This window comes from Sminthopsis crassicaudata, chromosome 3, assembly GCF_048593235.1.
Source record: "Sminthopsis crassicaudata isolate SCR6 chromosome 3, ASM4859323v1, whole genome shotgun sequence".
Lineage (NCBI taxonomy): Eukaryota > Metazoa > Chordata > Mammalia > Dasyuromorphia > Dasyuridae > Sminthopsis > Sminthopsis crassicaudata.
In genome coordinates this window covers 639,136,366-639,154,322 of record NC_133619.1, presented here as the reverse complement: position 1 = coordinate 639,154,322, position 17,957 = coordinate 639,136,366, and the positions used below count along the sequence as shown (strand labels likewise).

General features: G+C 55.6%; 1 protein-coding gene across 2 annotated transcripts; it reads right to left on the bottom strand.

Moving 5' to 3' along the window:
- Window positions 1-2,848: 2,848 nt before the first annotated feature.
- On the bottom strand, window positions 2,849-8,438 carry BBC3 (BCL2 binding component 3). Of its 2 annotated transcripts, none has more exons than XM_074306939.1 (4): window positions 8,136-8,438; window positions 7,568-7,592; window positions 5,320-5,528; window positions 2,849-3,933 (listed from the first exon to the last, which is right to left on the bottom strand). In XM_074306939.1, exons 1-3 carry the CDS (start codon window positions 8,350-8,352, stop codon window positions 5,345-5,347), a joined length of 426 nt encoding a protein of 141 aa, XP_074163040.1. In that variant the 5' UTR covers window positions 8,353-8,438; the 3' UTR covers window positions 2,849-3,933; window positions 5,320-5,344. The 2 variants fall into 2 exon arrangements, with proteins under 2 accessions (XP_074163040.1, XP_074163041.1); XM_074306940.1 differs by lacking the exon at window positions 7,568-7,592 and adding an exon at window positions 6,976-7,286 and having other exon boundaries at window positions 8,136-8,345.
- Between the last annotated feature and the right edge of the window lie 9,519 nt (window positions 8,439-17,957).

Here is a 17,957-nt window from a genome sequence, read left to right as displayed (position 1 = left end):
GAGGAAGGCATGTAAGGAGGATAAAACTAGGGGGGCAGCCAGATGGTGCAATGGATAAAGCAGCAGCCATGAAGTCAGGAGGACCTGAGTTCAAATCTGACCTCAGACACTTAACACTTCCTAGCTGTGTGACCCTGGGCAAGTCATTTAACCCCAATTGCCTCAGGGGAAAAAATGAAAAAATAAAACTAGGACAACAAATACTAAAAAATGGAAAAGATCTCTCAAAGTTTTGATCTTTATTACAAACTTTCCTCATTCAATTCCAGAAGCTGAGAATCTACTATCATAGCCCCTAATATGTGCATAAAACTAAAAAATTATTAAAAATGAAAAAATTATTGCCGTTGGCACTAAGGAAAATGGGAAGAGCAGCTGGAGTCATTAACAAACATTTATTAAGCACCTACTATGCACCAGGCATGATTCTGAACAGTACACGGGGAATAAAAAAAAAGGCAAAAACAGGTTCTTTCTCCTCAAGGAATTTACCATCCATGGGAGAGAAATAAACATACAAAATACAGGGTAAATTGGAGGTAATCACATCGGGAAGGCACCTGTATTAGGGGGCCCAGCAAAAGCTTTTTACAAAAGGTGGAAGGGAAGCTATATAATTTTGAGGGCATTGAGGGACAGGTTCTCAAGATAAGTGATAGCAACTCTTGAAAGAAGCATGGATCACATTTTATTGAATAAAATGGTGGTAAAGAAAATATCAATAAATATCAACTTGTTCCTACTTTCCCATCTCTCCGAAGGGGATATCTACACACTCATGGAAGGCAGCCTTGCTTTCACAAACAATATTTTGCAGTGGACCAACTACGTGTTTACAATTGCTTAGATTTCTAAAAGATATCGAGAATATTGTCTTGTTAGTTGCTGGTTACGGAGGAAAAGACAGAATTTTCAAAAACTCCTGATCTGAAGAATCAAATGTACTCTCTAAGGGCTTTTCTCATAACAAGAGGTCTCTTATAACAATGTTAAAATAATCAGTAATATAGAATTTGCTCTGGGGATAGAAAGACCCCTGCCTTTAGCGAGCTTCCAGTCTGGGGAAGACATCATCCAAGCAACTCCCCACAGATGTGAGCCAGGGACGCTCCAGGACGACCATTTTAAGGAGAATGAGGCGCAATTCTTGGGAAAATGTTAAAACCGAAATAGTTTTGTTTGAGAAATCTCTTCTTATTGCCAATCGGGGCCTAACATATGGAGACAGCTGACCCCAAGCGCTTGCCCCTTTCATGAAGGACATCCAAATGGGAGGGCGATTCTCGATTGGTGGCAAAGCCTCCAGATGTCACGGCTGCGTGGACTGCTGTGCTAGCGGAGTATCGGGCTCTTGAAGAATACAGAGCTGTCTTTAATGAGGTTTTAACTTCACCTAGGAAAAACCAAGAGGAGGAAGGACACTTGTCCGGACTCCGACGTGCAGTGGACACCTAGCTTGGGAATGGACAATGAGCCGCCAGGCCCTGGATGGCGAGCAAGCAGACTAATTGCATTTGGGAAATTGCATAACGCTTTTAATCATCTTCCTGAAATAACGGCCCATCTCTTTTAACTGCAATATTCGAGAGGTGCCACACAGCTGAGTCATAAAATACTAGTGTCTGAAGAATTAGGGCTGGAGTTTTCCCAGAGGGCCAGGGAGAGGCTCAATGGGGGGCTTGAGTAGACCACCACACAGCGCCAAGGAGGAGTTGCTTGGGAAGACTAGGTAAAGAGTATTGTGGAAGAAATAAGCCGGGTGACCTAAAGGCTCGAGGGGACAAGAGAGCAGGAGGAAGGGCCGGAGCATGCTGGGGATGCCCTCGTGGACGGCTGGATGAGAAGGCCCCTCTCAAAGGAGCTTCCCTTCTACCCAGCGCTCCAGGATAGTGACTACAGTGGGTGCCTGCTCTTTGCTGAACTCAATTCCATCTGGGCCGTGGTTTTCCTCCCTGAGTTGTGTCTGCTCTATTTCTATTGCCATTCTCCCTTTGGGCCTTAAGGGCCCCCAAGAAGATACCACCCTGATCACTCTTAAAGCTTCCCTGTCTTTTTAACCCCGCCCCTGAGAGCAGGAACTCAGTCCCCCCCCCCAACTTGAGTGAATGATCACTCGCCCTCCACTGTAAAGGGAAGTCCCACCAGGTATGGACTGAGCCCGGAGTCCCATCACAGAATTCAGAATTAATCTCCCTTCCTCCCCCAAGTTAAATGTCCCTCTTCCTTCATCTGACCACCACTAGGCCTTCTTCTTCTTTATCCCCAAATGGTTTTTTTTCCCCTTTCCCTTTTCCATTGAGATAAAAAGAGTCCAGTCCAGGGATTCATCTTTTCTAAATGGACCCCTTGGGCAGTCTGCTGGAGGCCTTCTCAAAATAACATTTTAAAGGTAAAAATAAAAAGCAAGGGAAGCACGTTAAGTTGAAATAAAGATCACATTTGTCCTATTCGAGTTCACAGCCAGACCCGAGGCTCCCATGTCTGGGTGCAGGAGACGGGCAGCCCAAGACCATGGGTTGAGAGCTGAAAAGGATTTCAGATCATCCATTTCCCTTATGGGGAATCACAGATTGCCCCCATTTTACAGATGAGGAGGACAGCAGGGATTGCTCAGAGGTGTATCAGGTCTCGGTTTGGGCCCACTGAGAACAAGCCAGGGACAAGATGAGGAGGTCCCCCATCCTGCCATCCCTATCTGTGCTCAGGCTGAAATGGGGGGCCCACCCCTTCCTGAGATGACAGGAAGCGATTACCCAGACTCCTCTGCACCCTCCTGCCTCCCCACCTGACTTTCGGTCCAGTGCTTTTTTAGAGGGGGTGGGAGGAAGAAAGTAAAGAGGGCAAACTGTTCCTGCTCAATCTGTTTTATTGAAAAGGAAACATACAAAAATCATGTACAAAAAATTAACCAAACATGTACAGAAAATTCATTCCAGTATCTACAGCACACAGCATCATGTACAGAATATTTACAAGCTAGGTCCCTCCTCCCTCCCTCCCTTTGCCCACCCCCTACCCCAAAGCCTCCTTGTTTGGAGGGTCCCTGCCCTGCCCCCTGGGGGAATGTCAGCCCAAGCCTTCTGTCCAAGGGGCTCCCTCCCTCAGCCTTCCGAGGCAAAGGGAAGGCAGGTGAACCCCATCTTTTCTCTCAGTTCCACAGTGGGGCTGACTCGGAGGGGCTAGAGAGAGGGTTATCCCCCTTTGTTTCCTTCTTAGCCCTAAGAAAATGAAAACTGAGGCAGGCTGGCCTGCCGGCTCAGGAAAGACAGACTGGCTCCACAGGATACAGACTAGCGGCTCTTTCCGTCTGGGAAGCTAGTGGTTAGTTTTTTGGCTCATTCCATCAAGGCAGGGAACAAAGCACCAAAGGCCTGGAGAGAAGGCCGGAGAGGGGGCCCGGCTCAAGCGGGCAGAGCCCCGGCCCTTCCTGAGATGGCAGGGGGCAGCTGTGGCACATGCCATTCCCCTTGGACGCCCTGCCCCCTCCTCTCCCGAGGCCCCCCCTTCCTCCCACCAGGCCCCCTCCTCCCCGAGACTGGGGCCTCAGAAGTTTGGCCCCTCCTTGGTCAGTGTCAGAACCGCCCCCCGCCCCCCCAAACTGTCCTCCCAAGCAATCCAGGCAGGGGCTTTTTCCAGTGCTGGACCCAGAGTCATTCGCCCCCCCAGGGCCCCCCAAAGGGGGCATCTGTGCCCATCTCTGATATGCTACATTTTGCCAAGAGTCCACAGGAAGGGGGGGTTGGGAGGTCCTGCCCTGCAGACCTCCTCCAGCCGCACCCCCCAACACATGGTGTCCTGCCGGGTGAGCGCCGGAGCTTAGTTGGGCTCGATTTCGGGGATCCGGTTCCCTCGGTGGGGGGTCAAGAGCCCTGAGATGAGATTGTAGAGAAACCTCCAGGGTGAGAAATGACGTCTCCGATCCTCCTCTCGTCTCTGTGGGCAAGAAGGGGAGGGAGGGACTGTTAGAGCAGGCAGGCTGCTTCCAGGCGGAGAAAGTGGGGTCACCCCTGGAGACCCGCCTTGTAGGTAGGGCTGCCTCCTTCCTCCTGGGACCCACGGCCAGGACTAGGGGAATTCCACAAAGGATGGAGCCTCCCAAAATTCTGTGCTCAAAGATACCCCAGGAAGACCAGGGCCTTTGGAGGCACCTGGTCTGTGCTGAGCTGCTAGGGATGCGGAGGCCGCCTGAGTCAGGAAGGCCTGAATCCACCTGCAGCCCCAGCCGTGTGGCCCTGGCCAAGTCACCCAACCCTGCCTGCCTGCGTAACATGGGCTCCATGACCCCGGCTTCCTGGTCCGCAGAGTGGGAAAAAGCAGCACCTGCCTCAGGATTTGGCTGGGAGGAGCTCCAGCCCAGGGCCTGGCATCCAGCAGGTGCTCATCCCGAGCCCATCACGGCCCCAGAGAAAGGGGGCCGGTGAAGGTCTCCTCCGAGGGGAGCGGGGCAGGAGAGCACCCCTACCTGGAGCCCTCCCCACCCGCTGCGCTCCCGGGCCTCTCGGGGCCCAGCCCCCAAAGCTCCTCCCCACAGCGGGAGGGCAGAGGTGCCCAGCCCCTGGGGGGGCTTCCCCGGCCCCTCCCCTCGGGCTCAGCAGGGGGGAGGCGGCCTTGTTTGTTCTGGGCAGGCGCTGAGCCAGCATCAGCGGCGGGAAGTGAGGAGAAAGAAGGGGGAGGGAGGGCTGGTGGAGGAGGAGGAGGAGGAGGGAGCTGGGGAGAGGGAGGCAGGCATTTGCCAATGCTGACTCACTCGCTATAAATAGCCCAAGATATATGAGCCGCGGGAGCCGCCGGCCCCTTCAGTCCCAGCCGAAGCCGGCCACGGGAGGAAGTCGGGGCCGGGGCCCCTCCCCTCCCCCACGGCCGGGGCTCCGGCCCTGCTCAGTCCGAGGGGGCAGAGCCCGGCGCCCGGAGCCACGCCCCCGCCGCCCCCGCCCCCCTTAATCCGGGAGGCTAGCTTAGGGGATCTCGGCCAGTGGTGCCACCTTCCCTCCCTGCCTCGCCCCTCCCTCCTGTCCCGAGTTCAACCCCGGCCGGGAGGGGGCCCGGCAGCAGCTGCTGCACATCTGGCGGCGGGGCAGCTGAGCGGGGAAGCGCTTCTCCGGGCTCCCCCTCCCCAGTCACCCTCGGCCTCTCCCCAGGTGTGCGCCCGGGAGTGCAGAGCGCGCAATCCGGGAGGGCTTCCTGGCAGCCGGCCGGGGCTGGGCTGGGGTCCGGCCCGGAAAGGGTCTCTCTGGCTCTCCCCGGCTTTGGGGCGCCCCTTGTTTGAACCCAGTGCCTCGCGCTAGGAGGGCCCACCTGCTGTCCCAGCCACTCACTCACCCGCTGCTCGTACAGAGCATTGAGGTCATCGGCCATCCTCCGGAGCAGAGCGCCAATCTCCCGGTCTTGCTGCTCTCCTCGGTCCCCGTGTTCTGGGCCTAACACCCCCGGGGGGCCACCAGACATCGGGGACGCCACCTGAGGCTCTACCTCCTGGCCTCCCTCCTCCTCTGCCTCGGCAGACCTCTCCCCCAAGGAGGGCTGGGAGCCTTCAGGGGGCAAAGAAGACAGGCAGGGGTCACGGCCTGGAGCCAGACCACCGCCCAGCAAATCCATTCCCAGGCCCAGCCGCTCTCATTGGGCAGGGGCACCTCCCATGGCCCGGTTCTCAAGTGGGGGCGATGAGGCTGGCTTCCCACCCCACCCCCACCCCCACCTCCATCCCCTATTTTGTTTTCTCCAAGATACAAGGTTGAGCAAACTCATTTATTCAACAAGTATTTGGGGGCCAGGAACAAGAACTTCTAGAACTCCTGGGGAAAATCTCCCCCCTTTCCTGGGTGATAGTAGAGCTCAGACCCTCAGAGACAGAAGGGCCTCAGGGCAGAAGCAGAGCCAGGGGGTGAGGCTGGAGTCGGGGGTTCTTGCCTTGGGTGCTGGGAACTTTTCTGAGAACTGGATTTCCATATAACTGGTTTTCTCTCTAAGCCTCCCTATTTTTATACATTTAAAGACAGTCAGAGGTCTCCGGAGCCGGAGAAAGACCCAAGGCTCCTGGTTTACAGTCTCGGTGCTAGTTCCGAGTTCTGTGATCCTAGACTTCTGGGGGTCCCTCGGCCTGGATGGGCCGGCCTGAACAGATACACAAGTCCCTCGGAGAGGGGGCCGGGAGCCCTTCCCGAGGGCGCATGCTCCGTGTGGTGGAGCAGGAGTACCGGGGACTCTGGGCAAAGGCCCCACTCCTAACCCTAATTCCCGAGCCCACTGCCCACCCCTGCCCCGCCGGGATGCAGAAGGGGGAGGAGACAGGAAACCACAACAATTCTCCCTCCCTCCCTCCGAGCAGAGCAGGGAGAGGCGGCAGGCAGCACAGGGTTAACTTCTCTGCAGGCAGGGGACCTTTAACCCTTTCGGGCGAGCTCCCCACCACCAGCCTCTCCTTCCCCCCGGGGAATTTCCAAACCTGCCGGCCCTGCCTCCTAGCCCTACCAGGAAGGGGGAGGGGCACGGCTCCGGAGCTCGGAGCCAGCGCGCCCCAGTCCTGCCAGGACCTGGAGAGAGGACTACTTGCTGGAACCACCAGGAGCACTGGGCGCCCTTCGGGGGTCTGGACCACGCCCTTTCCGGGGACCCGGCCTCCCCTCTCTCCCTCGTGGGTGTCCCCCCCCCTCGCTGTCTCAGTTCCTGTCACTCAATGCTCTTTGTAGCTTTAGGCTCCTGCCCTTCCCTCTTCTCCCTTCCTACCCCCCGGCTCTGCGGACTCCAACCTCTGCCCCCAGTGACTCCGGGGGCTTCCCCTAGGAAAGGGCGAGTCCCAAAGTCCTGCTGCCTGGAACCTCGCAAGGAGAGGATGAGGAAGGAAAGTGGGAGGACGAGAAGGGAGACAAAGTGGAAGAGCCAGACCCCCTCCCCACCCCGCCCCCCGGGCAGATGGAAAGAGAGAGAGGGGAGGGAGGGGAGGGGGGGGAAAGTGCCCGGACTCCCGCGAGCACTCACCGCTCTGGCCCTGGCTGCTGGGGGCTGGGCTCCTGGCCGCCCGTGCCCAGCGGGGGCCCCCATACGGACGGGGCTGGCGAGTGCAGAAGTAGGCGAGGGGCAGGAGGGAAGGGGGGCGCCAGCGCCGGGCCGGGGGCTGGGCACATGGAGTCGCCGGAGGGGCTCAGGCCGGCCTCGCAGAGGCTGCACGAGACCGCGGGGGGCATGAGCCGCCCCAGGGGGAAGGTTCGCGGGCCCTCCCGGGGCAGACCCTCCACTGGCTCAGGGGAGCTGCCGTCCTGCTGTGCTCTGGCCATTCCACACCGGGGAGCCTGTGGAGACAGGTGGGAGGAGCCGCTCAGCCTCGCGCCAGCCCGCTCCGGCCCTGGGACGCGTCTCGGGCCCCCGCGCACATGTCAGTTTCCTGCGGCTGAAATGCCCGGCCGGGCGCTCGGGCCCCGCCTCCCCGCGCCAGCCTCTCCCCCTGCGCCCCGGCCCCGGCCCCGCGCTGACACCTACCCAGCGGCCACCACACACTCTCAGCAAGCTCGGAGACAGCGGCACACTCACGAAACTGCACAAGCAATCACAGAGACAAGCTGCACACACTCACCAATGCGGAGGCAGAGAACGAGACCCTAAAAAAACAACACGCCCAGTCGCACGCGCCACCCACAGCCATGCTCCCGGCCGCCCCGACAACTGCCGCGATCGCCGAGGACGCGGACGCGGCGGCAGCTGCGGGACGGAGGCGCCCCCTCCCCCCAGCCCCGGCTCCCGGGGAGCCGGGCTCGCTCCGGACCCAGCGCATGCACGCCCCTGCACCGCCCCGCGGCCGGGACCAGCCCCCGGCCGCCCCCGCCCCCCCTCCGGGAAGGGGCGGGGGAGGGGCAGGCCCGCTCGGGCCGCCAGGGGGCGCCTTGGGGCCGCACACCCATTGTTTGTAAACAAACCCGCAGCCCGCGCGGCCGCGGTAGCAGCCGCAACACCAGCAGCGGCAGCGGCCGCACCTGCGGCAGCCCGCGCCCCCCCCCGGGGTGGGGGCGGAGGGGGGTGGGAGCCCGAGCTGCGGGGGGGGGGTCGGGGGGGCTGCCCCCTCCCTTGCCGCCTCCTCCAGGGAGCCCCTCCGCCTCCCCGTGCCACCCAGGACCCCCCCCCGTTCAGCACCCTTCCTCACTCACCCCGGGGGCATGAACGCGCCGTCGGGGGCGGGGGAGGGTCGTCGGGGCTGTCAGGCGGGGGCCGGGCCGGGCCAGGGGCGCCTGGCTCCGCGCTGCCTGCTCTCCACCGCCGCCTCTGTTGCTGCTGTCGCCGCTGCCGCCGCCGCCACCGCCGCCGCCGCCGCTCGCCGCTGCTCCCGCTCCCGCTCCTGCTGTGGCTCCCGCGGGCCGCACGCATGTGTCTTACGCCGCCGGCTCCCAGGCTGGTTCTGCCGCGGCCGCCGCCGCCGCCGCCTCGCGCTGCAGCCGCGCGCCCCGGCTCCCGCGTGACGTCACCGGCCGCCCCGCCCCGCCCCGCCCCCCAGCTCCCGCCCTCCTGCGGCCGTCTGCGCCCAGGCAAGTCGAGACTTGCCAGCGCGGGGCTGCAGGCGCGGTCGGGGCTGCTGGGGCTGCGGCGCCTGCTGCGGCTCCCACCTCCCCGCCCCGCCCCGCCCCGCCCCCGGGCCGCGCGAGGGGCTTCCCCGAGCGGGGGCGGGGCCGCTACGCGCGGACCCGCGGAGGCTCGCGGTCACAGAAACCCGCGGACACGCAGCCACGGGCTCGCAGATGCACGCGTCCCACAAACACCCAGAAACACGCGTGGACACGCGCGCAGAGTCTAACACGAACACGCAAATGTCGAGGATCGTGAGTGCGGGGCTGGGGCAGTTCTTTCCCACACCCTGTCATAAGGCATGTTTGTGTCGGACTGTGTGCCTTTACAAAGTGCAAGCCGGCCCTTTAGTGACCTCGCGATCGTCCCGTGCGTGGGCTCAGTCAGTCCCAGAATGGCCGTGGGTTATCTCTCACGCTTCTGTCTCTGTCTCTCCCTCCCTCTGTCTCTCCCTCGGTCTCTTTCTCCTCTCTCTGTCTCCTCCCTGTCTCTGTCTCTCCTCTGTCTCTGTCTCTCCTCTGTCTCTGTCTCTCCTCTGTCTCTGTCTCTCCTCCCTCTCTCTGTCTCTCTCTCTGTCTCTTTCTCCTCCCTGTCTCTCTCTTCTCTTTCTCCATCTCCTTCCCTTTATTTCCCCGTCTCTTCTCCCTTCCCCCTCCCACTATATTCTCTCCGAAGTCTTCATATTGGCTCCCTTTCCCGCTACACCCTCCTCTCTCCTCCCTTCTGTATCCTCCGCCTTCCCCCTCCCCTTTGTAGCCTTCATCCTCCTCTGTTCTTCCCTCGCATCCTCCTCCTCCTGCATCCTCCCCTGTATCCCCACGGTCCATCACTCCTGCCCTCCCACATCGATCTCCTTCACGGAGTCCTGCCTTGCGGCTACAGCTCTTTTGAACTTGGCATTCTAGCTCTTGTGTCTGCATTCGCATCCTGGGGCTTAGCCCCCCATCATTTCTGCCTCTCCCGATCTCCAGCTTCCTTAGAGGCTCAAGTCTGATGCCGGCCACCTCCTCCATCTTCCCCCATTCTGTGTGTGTGTGTGTGTGTGTGTGTGTGTGTGTGTGTGTGTGTGTGTGTACGTACTTTCCAGTTCCCCAAGTCACCTTGCACTGGTTTATCCGGGTACACCTTGTAATCTCGCCAGTGCAACAGTTCTCAGACTTTTGGTCTTCTCCTCTTAAAAATAATTGAGGCTCAGCTCCCAAAGAACTTTTGAGCATGGGGGTTATACCTACCATTTATTCCTTTGGAAATGAAAAGATTATTACAAAAACTCGTTTTGACCTCTCAGCCTCCCCCCTGAAAATGTCTCAAGGACTTGGGGGTCCCTGGACCACGTTTTAAGACTTTTCCCTAGTAGAATGCAAGCTCTTTGAGGGGACAGCCTGTTGGGGGAGAGCCTTAGATGCATGTTTATTAAATACCTACTATGTGCAAAGCACTGCCCTAGGGGATGGGGATATGAGGCTTCTAATGCAGTGCTTTGGACATAGTAGGTATTTAATAAACAGTGATTTAACTGAAATAGAGATCACCTAGACTAAGGGCCTCATGTTCTAGATGACAGAGCCTGAGACTAAGAGCCAGAAGGAAGGTTCTCCCCACAGACACACAGGAGCAGACAGGGCTCTAGGACATTTCCGTTTGGAGCTAGGAGGGATCTGGGCAGTCCCTTTCATTTTTACAGACCAGGAAACTGAGGCCTAGGGAAATGAAGTGACTTATGTAGGGGCACACAGGCATTAAACAGTAGAGGCAACTTTTGAATCTGGGGACTCAAATGAGAGAGAGAGGAGATAGAGACAGACAGAGAATAGAATAAAAGAGACAGAGAAAGAAAGATGGGAGATGGAAAGAAACAAACAGAAAAAAAGGCAGAGAGAGAGAAAGAGGCAGAAGACAGACAGCTAGTTCTCCCCAGAAAGCAAGAGGAGGGGAGTAGAGAACTGGGTTTGATGGGAAGCTCCAGCACAGACTCGCTGGATAGCTCCGCGTTGGTTATCCGCCCTCCCCAAGCCCCCCCCCCCACTCCCCAGTACACTGTTTCCCTCTAGTGCCAGGTAACTCACTCTCTCAGACTCCGAGACTCAGAGAAGGTGCCTGCCCTGCATTGGCAGAACTGGCTCCTCACCGGGAGCTTCTTCCAACCAATGAAATCACGGGTCTGGTCCAAAAAAAAATGTGTTCCCTGAGAGCCCCAGAAACAGAGAAACAGGCAGAAAAGTACTGTTCTCCCAGAGACACCGAGACAAAGCGTCGCAAGACAAAGGCTCCGGGAGGAAAGGCACAGCTGAGGCAGGAGAAATGCCCCCAAGTCTGGCCCGGCCCCCCCAAAGCCTGCCAACTGACAGGAGAGCAGTCCCAAAAGCGATGGGGCCAGAGGCCAGAGGGGCTCCGGGGCGAGCTGCGGGCCGCCCAGCCGGGCCTCACACCCCCATTCCCCCTCCCCACTTCATTGCATCAACTCCCCGAGAGCAGGGGCACGGGGGTCACGAGAGAGAGAGTGATCTCCCCCCTCCCTGTGCCCCCCCCCACTTCTCCATGCCTCAGAAAGGCCAAAGTGTTCAAGGAGGAGAGGGAAGGAGACCTCTCCCCACGCCACCCCCCAATTTGAGAAACTGGCGAGAGAGGAAAGAGTTAATCTGCTTCCCGGGGCCCCAGATACTTGGGTCCTTGGCCCTGGGGGTGGGTCGGGGAGGAGAGCTCAGCCTGAGATGTGCGGGGGAGAAGACACCAGAGAAGTGTCCCTGCCCCCTCCCCGCGCTAAGTGCTTAGAGATCTCCCTCCCCCCAAAGTCCACTCTAGGGCCTGAGGCACCTGGTCCCCCCTCCCCTTTGCTAGGTGCTTCAGGAACTCCACCATCCGGCTACGAGAAGAAAGAACCAATGAGAAGCAGCTGCACTCGTGTCTCTGGGCGGCTGGGGTCGGCTCTGCCCGCCTGGCATTGGGCCCTGGGTGGGCAGTGTTGGGGAGGGAAGGGGGGGGGCCCTGGCGCCTGGTTGGGCCGGCTTGTTGCTGGGTAACCAGGCGCTGAGTCCCCCCCACCCCCACCCTCCCTGCTCCTTGCTCACTGGCTGGGCCGTGCCAGGAAGGGGGGGGGGAGGCAAACGGGCAGCTGAGGCCACAGCAACAGCCCGGGCCCACCCAGCCAACCCCGCTCCCTCCTGCCCAGCTTGCGGAAGCCTCTCCGCTCTGCCTGCCACCCAATAAGGCCCCGCTGGACCCCGGCTCCTCGGCCCTCCCCCTGCCTGCCCCGCCCCGCCAGCTCCATCCCCGCGAAACCTGGCCCCGGAGCTCGGTGCCCCAAGCACCCGAACGCCGGGACCGGGGGACGCAGGCGTCGGAGCCCCCAGCAATGAGCCCCCGGGCATATTCCATCCCCCCCCCCCGCCCTCGGACCTCCCTCGGGCTCGGCTTCCAAGCGATTCTCCCCCCAGAGCCAGGGAGTCAGCTTTCAGTTTGGAAGGGAAAGGACCCCCCAACTCCTATGGTCCGAGCCCTTGGGTACAGATGGGAAGAGGGACGGGGGCCCAGAGAGGGGGAGAGTATGCTCGGAGTCACACAGCAGAGACGGGGTTCTTCTGGATGGAAACCCAGGACTTTTCCCATCCCCAGGATCCGGACCCCTCTCTGTACCCTAGGAGGGGTTGGGGGTGCGTAAGAAGCTGTGTGTCCTCGGGCAGGTGTCTTGAGGTCTCTGGACTAGGATTAAAAACAGAGATGGGGGTCGCAGGGGTGATGGGACAGATACTCTTCCCCGGCGCCTAGGCAACGGAGCCAGGAAAGGACCCAGGCGTTCTCCTCCGGCTCCCAATTCTCTCCCACCCACCCCCAGTGGCCAATAGCAGGAGCTGGGGGCGGAGCCAGGAAGTGGGGGAATTAGTCAGACTCAGGAACTAGGCGATGACATCAGGCTGGGGGAGAGCTGGGGTGGGGGGAGCGCGGGGAAGGGGCGATGACGCAACAGCCGCGGTGACTAATGGCCAGCGGGGCGGGCAAGTTTGCCCGGTAACAGAGGCTCCCGGACCCCCGCCCCATCCTCGGAGCCCTAGCTCGGGCCTCACCCCCTCCCCTCTCCGCAAACACGGACACCCCTCCTCCCCCTCCCCGCTCCGTGCCACCCAGCTGAGCCCAGGCTGCCTGCCTGAACTTTCCCTCCCCAGCGCCCCCCCCCCCGTCAGCCGGGGGAGGGGCGCGCCACTCCTCCCCCATAGATACTCTGGTTCCTAAGGGGAGGCTGTGTTTGCCCATGTGACTCCGTGTGTGAGTGTGCGTTAGTGCTGGGTGGGCGGCTGGCGGAGTGAGGGACGTGGCTGCGTAGAGATGGGGAGAGCTGTCAGCGTGGGGGGAGGGGGAGGGTGCTCAGGGGTTGTGGGTGATTGTGTCCTGGAACGTGAGCGTGATGGCATGTGGCGGGCGCCGCGGCGATGGCGGTGTGTCCGGACGGCTGGGGCTGCCGGGCCGCGGGAGCACCCGCTCTCCTAGTGGGGAGCTGGGGGCCTTCAGGCTCCCAGCAGCACCTGAGCCCAGAGCCACTTGAACCCAGAAAGGGGAAACAAGATGGGAGGGGGGGTGAGTGGGGGTGACGTCTAATGACTGGAAGCCCAAGTATCCCAGTGAGACCCTCTAATGACAGGAAGCCCCGAGTATCCCAGTGAGACACCCTGAAACACCTTTGAGGAGTGCCTCGATTCCCCTCTCCTGCACCTTCCCCACCCTCCCTCCATTCATCCATCCATCCATCCTTCTACTCTTCTATCTCTCCCTCCCTGTCTCTCTCCATCAATCCCTGTACCCTCCATCTCTTCCTCTCTCCCTCCCTCTTCCCCCCCTCCATCTTTCTGTCCATCCACCACTCTACCCATCCATTTATCTGTCCTTCCTTCCAGCCTTTCATCCATTCATTCATCCCTGAACCCATCCTGCACCCTACCCACTCTCCCACATTCCTCCATCCCTCCCTCCTTCCCTTCATCCCTCCATATACTCATCCTTATTGTCTTCCCTTCCCTCCAGCCACCATCCATCCATTTCTCCATCTGTCCATCTCTCCATCCATTCATCCATCCATCCATCCATCCATCCATCCATCCACCCTCCCTCCCAGTCTCTACACAGGGCTGCTTTCTCTCTGTCTTCACATTCCTCTTTATATACAGGATGTCCCAAAAGTCTTAAAGCAGTTTAATCATTAAAAAAAAGAAAGAAAGAAAGCTTGCAGCTGCACTTGGACTTTCGGGACACCCTGTATTTAGCATCCAGGTCTCTGCCTCTTCTTCCTTCCTCGGGGTTGGGGAGGCAGATACCATCTCTGACTCTTCATCACCCATTCAAATTCTACAGCCAGGTTCAGATGAGCTCTAGCTGTGGCAGGAAGGATGGAGGAAAGACATTCTTTCAGACTCAGCTCGGCTCATACCTTTGGCAAGGGGCATTTCCCTGTCTCCCTTATGTTTAATGACATCAGTTGGTACACAGCAGGTGCTTAATAAATGCTCGTTGTTGGACTCTAAGACCCACAGGAACGGGATCCTTCCACTGGGAAGGAGGCACAGGGCAGGAAAGGAGCATGGGGTGGGAATGGATGGGCACACCACTTGTGTAATTGAGATAGCACTATCAAGCTGTGGCAGGCCCCCAAAACTTCCTGTGGAGGATCTCTTAACTGCTCACCAAGAGCTTCTTCCCACCCCTCCCTCTTAGCCCTGCGGGGGTGGGGACACAGGGAGCCTGGCCCCGACCTACCCACCCCCTGGGGCTGAGCTCAGAAATGTAGAGATTTCATCATCTTCCTCCCTCCCTCCCCCCCCCCCAGCTCCCCATTCAGACCTCAGCCAAGCCCTTCTGTCTCTCCGCTTGGCCCCTGCTGCCTCCTAGTGGCCTTGAGGGGAAGCTTCAGCTTCGGCCTTCCTGCCAGCTGAGGGAAAGATAGACCCTCAATTAATGGGGAAAGAAGCAACTTTATTCAGAAAACATTTGGGGCACTTTCTGTCCTCCCAATCGGAAGTGCTCATCCATCTCCCCCTCAAATATCTTTGAGGGTCTCTTGATTCCCCACTTTTGTCCTCTGCTCCTCCCTCTCTCCCTCCCTCCCTCCATCCAGCAGGTTCTGGGACCTACTTTGGTCCAGGCCGTTTCCCTACAACACACTCACTCTGTATGGCAGCCAGTCTGGAGCAACAGCCCCAAACTCTGCATTCGATCTTCTGGTTCAGGCCATTTACAGGTGGGATGCCCCAATCTTTGAACAGTTTCCTCCTGTACCATCTCTTAGGGGCTTCCTCTTTCTTCCTTCAAGGGCAAGATCTAGGATCCTATGATTTATTGATTGAAAAGAATATAAGTACTCTCAAGAACAGCCATCTGAGTTGGGAAAAGACCTCCCCCATCCCAGGACATTGGAAGAGTGAGCTCCCCCTGGAAAGCTGAATATGATTGTTGGGAGACTTCCTGGGAAGGCTGACCTCTGAGAGTGAGGAGAAAATTAATATGGACAGTCGAGAGCCCACCTTCTCCTTCCCCCAGTGCCCTCGGATTCCAGACTGAGAAATGAAGACGCCAGCTTTGTCCAGAATGAGAGCCCCTTCCTAATGGCAAAGCATTCTTCAGATCTGCCCTAACTGGCCAGCACGAGATGGTAGTGGAATACTTAGCATCCAGCGATGGAAACTCTATGGAAGGACTAACGAGCTCAAATGGATCCACTGACACTTTAACATGGATCATAATTAATCCTTTGCACCAGCATCTATATTCATCTGCCAAAAAAAAAAAATTAATCCATGCTCGGGCAAGGCTACGGTGAATTATTTAATGGGATGTTTGAGGGCAAGATGCAGTTTGTAGCTTTCCAAAACAAAGTTAGAGTTAATTTCTTCCAGCAATGACTCCCTCCAGCCATTCTTTTTTTTAAAATTTCAGCAAAAATCATAAATATCTTTTATTTTTCTTCTTTTTTCTTTTTTATTAATTTATAATTATAACTTTTTTTGACAGTACATATGCAGGGGTAATTTTTTTTTTTTTTTTACAACATTATCCCTTGTACTCCCTTCTGTTCCGAATTTTCCCCTCCTTCCCTCCAGCCCCTCCCCTAGATGGCAGGCAGTCCCATACATGTTATATGTGTTATAGTATATCCTAGCTACAATATATGTGTGCACAACCGAATTTTTTTTTTGTTGCACAGGAAGAATTGGATTCAGAAGGCAAAAATAACCTGGAAAGAAAAACAAAAATGCAAACAGTTTATACTCATTTGCCAGTGTTCCTTTTCTGGGTGTGGCTAATTCTGTCCATCATTGATCAATTGGAATTGGATTAGCTCTTCTCTATGTCGAAGATATCCACTTCCATCTTAGTACATCCTCATACAGTATTGTTTTTGAAGTGTATAATGATCTCCTGGTTCTGTTCATTTCACTCAGCATCAGTTCATGCAAGTCTCTCCAGGCCTCTCTGTATTCCTCCTGTTGGTCATTTCTTACAGAACAATAACATTCCATAACATTTATATACCATAATCTACCAACCATTCTCCAATTGATGGACATCCATTCATTTTCCAGTTTCTAGCCACTACAAAAAGGGCTGCCACAAACATTCTTGAACATATAAGTCCCTTTCCCTTCTTTAGTATTTCTTTGGGATATAAACCCAATAGTAGCAATAGTAGCTGGATCAAAGGGAATGCACAGTTTGATAATTTCTCCCCTCCCCCCCAGCCATTCTTAATCCACAGACTGAATCACCTGAGAACCCAGGACATCAGGATTGAGGTCCCTTAAAGCATAGGAAAAGATTGTCAGAGCTGGGAAGCATCTTGGGGCATTAGGAGGGTTTGTTTTCCCCTAAAGGACTGTACGCTTTCTGATGACAAAGGATTAATATATTCTTTATTTTATCCTTAGAACTTAACAGGACTTGGTACACAATAGATGTCTAATAAATACTTGTTTAATGAATGAATGAACCTAAAAGTGCCTGGTACTTAAAGGTGCCTAATAAAAGTTTGTGAATGAATTAATTAATTTAAGTGTCTGGTACTTAAAGGTTGTCCAATAAAAGCTTGTTGAATCAATGAATGAACCCAGAATGTGAGAGCTGAAGAGACCTGAGAAAACTATAATTACTAACTTTTGGAAAAGCTTCCTTATTAGTCACCCTGATTCCTTTCTCTCCCCTCTCCAATGTAGATTACAAATAAGCACTTTCAACAATGTGTATAATGCAAGTTCCAACATATCAGTTCATTTTGCCAAATAGATATTTTTTGGGCCTTTTTTATTGTTTCTTATAAAGGATGGCCCTCTGGAAGAAGAGAGAGGAAGAAGATACATTGGGAAATCTAGGCAATAGAAAAATAAAAAATATTAATTTAACATGAACATTTTCTTTTTTTTATTATTAATTTTATAATTATAAAAATTTTTTTGACAATATATATGCATGAGTAATTTTTTTTATAACATTATCCCTTGTATTCATTTTTCCAAATTTTCCCCTCCCTCCCTCTACTCCTTCCCCAGGTGACAGGCAATCCCATACATTTTACATGTGTTACAATATAACCTAGATACAATATATGTGTGTAAATCCAATTTTCTTGTTGCACGTTAAGTATTAGATTCTGAAGGTATAAGTAACCTGGGTAGATAGACAGTAGTGCTAACAATTTATATTCAATTCCCAGTGTTCCTTCTCTGGGTGTAGTTGTTTCTGTCCATCATTGATCAACTGGAAGTGAGTTGGATCTTCTTTATAACATGAACATTTTCAAAAATTTTCCTAAAGCACAGCTCTGAAAATGTGCGTAACGCCCCAGCTCAGAAATGGTCCATGCCTCTCTATTGCTCCTAAGACAAGATTCAAACATCTCCGGAACGTTTTCAGTGTCGTTTCCCAACTCTTTTTTATCCAGACAGATAGATTCCTCCTTGTTCCTGAGTTCAGCATTACTTCTCTTTGACCTCTGTTTCATGCATAGGAAAGTGCATCCTCCTTATCTGCAGTCTGTTACAGCTCTTCCATTTCCTCAAGAATCAGTTCCCTGTGCCAACTCCAAAGCAAAGGCTTCCCTCCTCCCTTCTTTTGTCAGGGCTCTCTCTCCACAAATTACCTTACATGTATTTAACTGGCCCAGTCAGCCTAGAGTCAGAGAAATCTGAGTTCAAATCCAGCCTCATATGCTTCCTAGCTAAATCATTTTACTTTGACATGCCTTGGTTTCCTCATCTGTAAAATGGGGATACTAATAATAGCATCTACCTCCCCAGGATGTCGTGAGTTTCAAAGGGATTACCAAGTATTTATTACTATGTGACTGGTACATAGTAGGTGCTTGATACATGTAGCTATTTATTATTGCTATTCATATTTTGTTGCTGTCATTTTTACAGTCATGTCCGACTCCA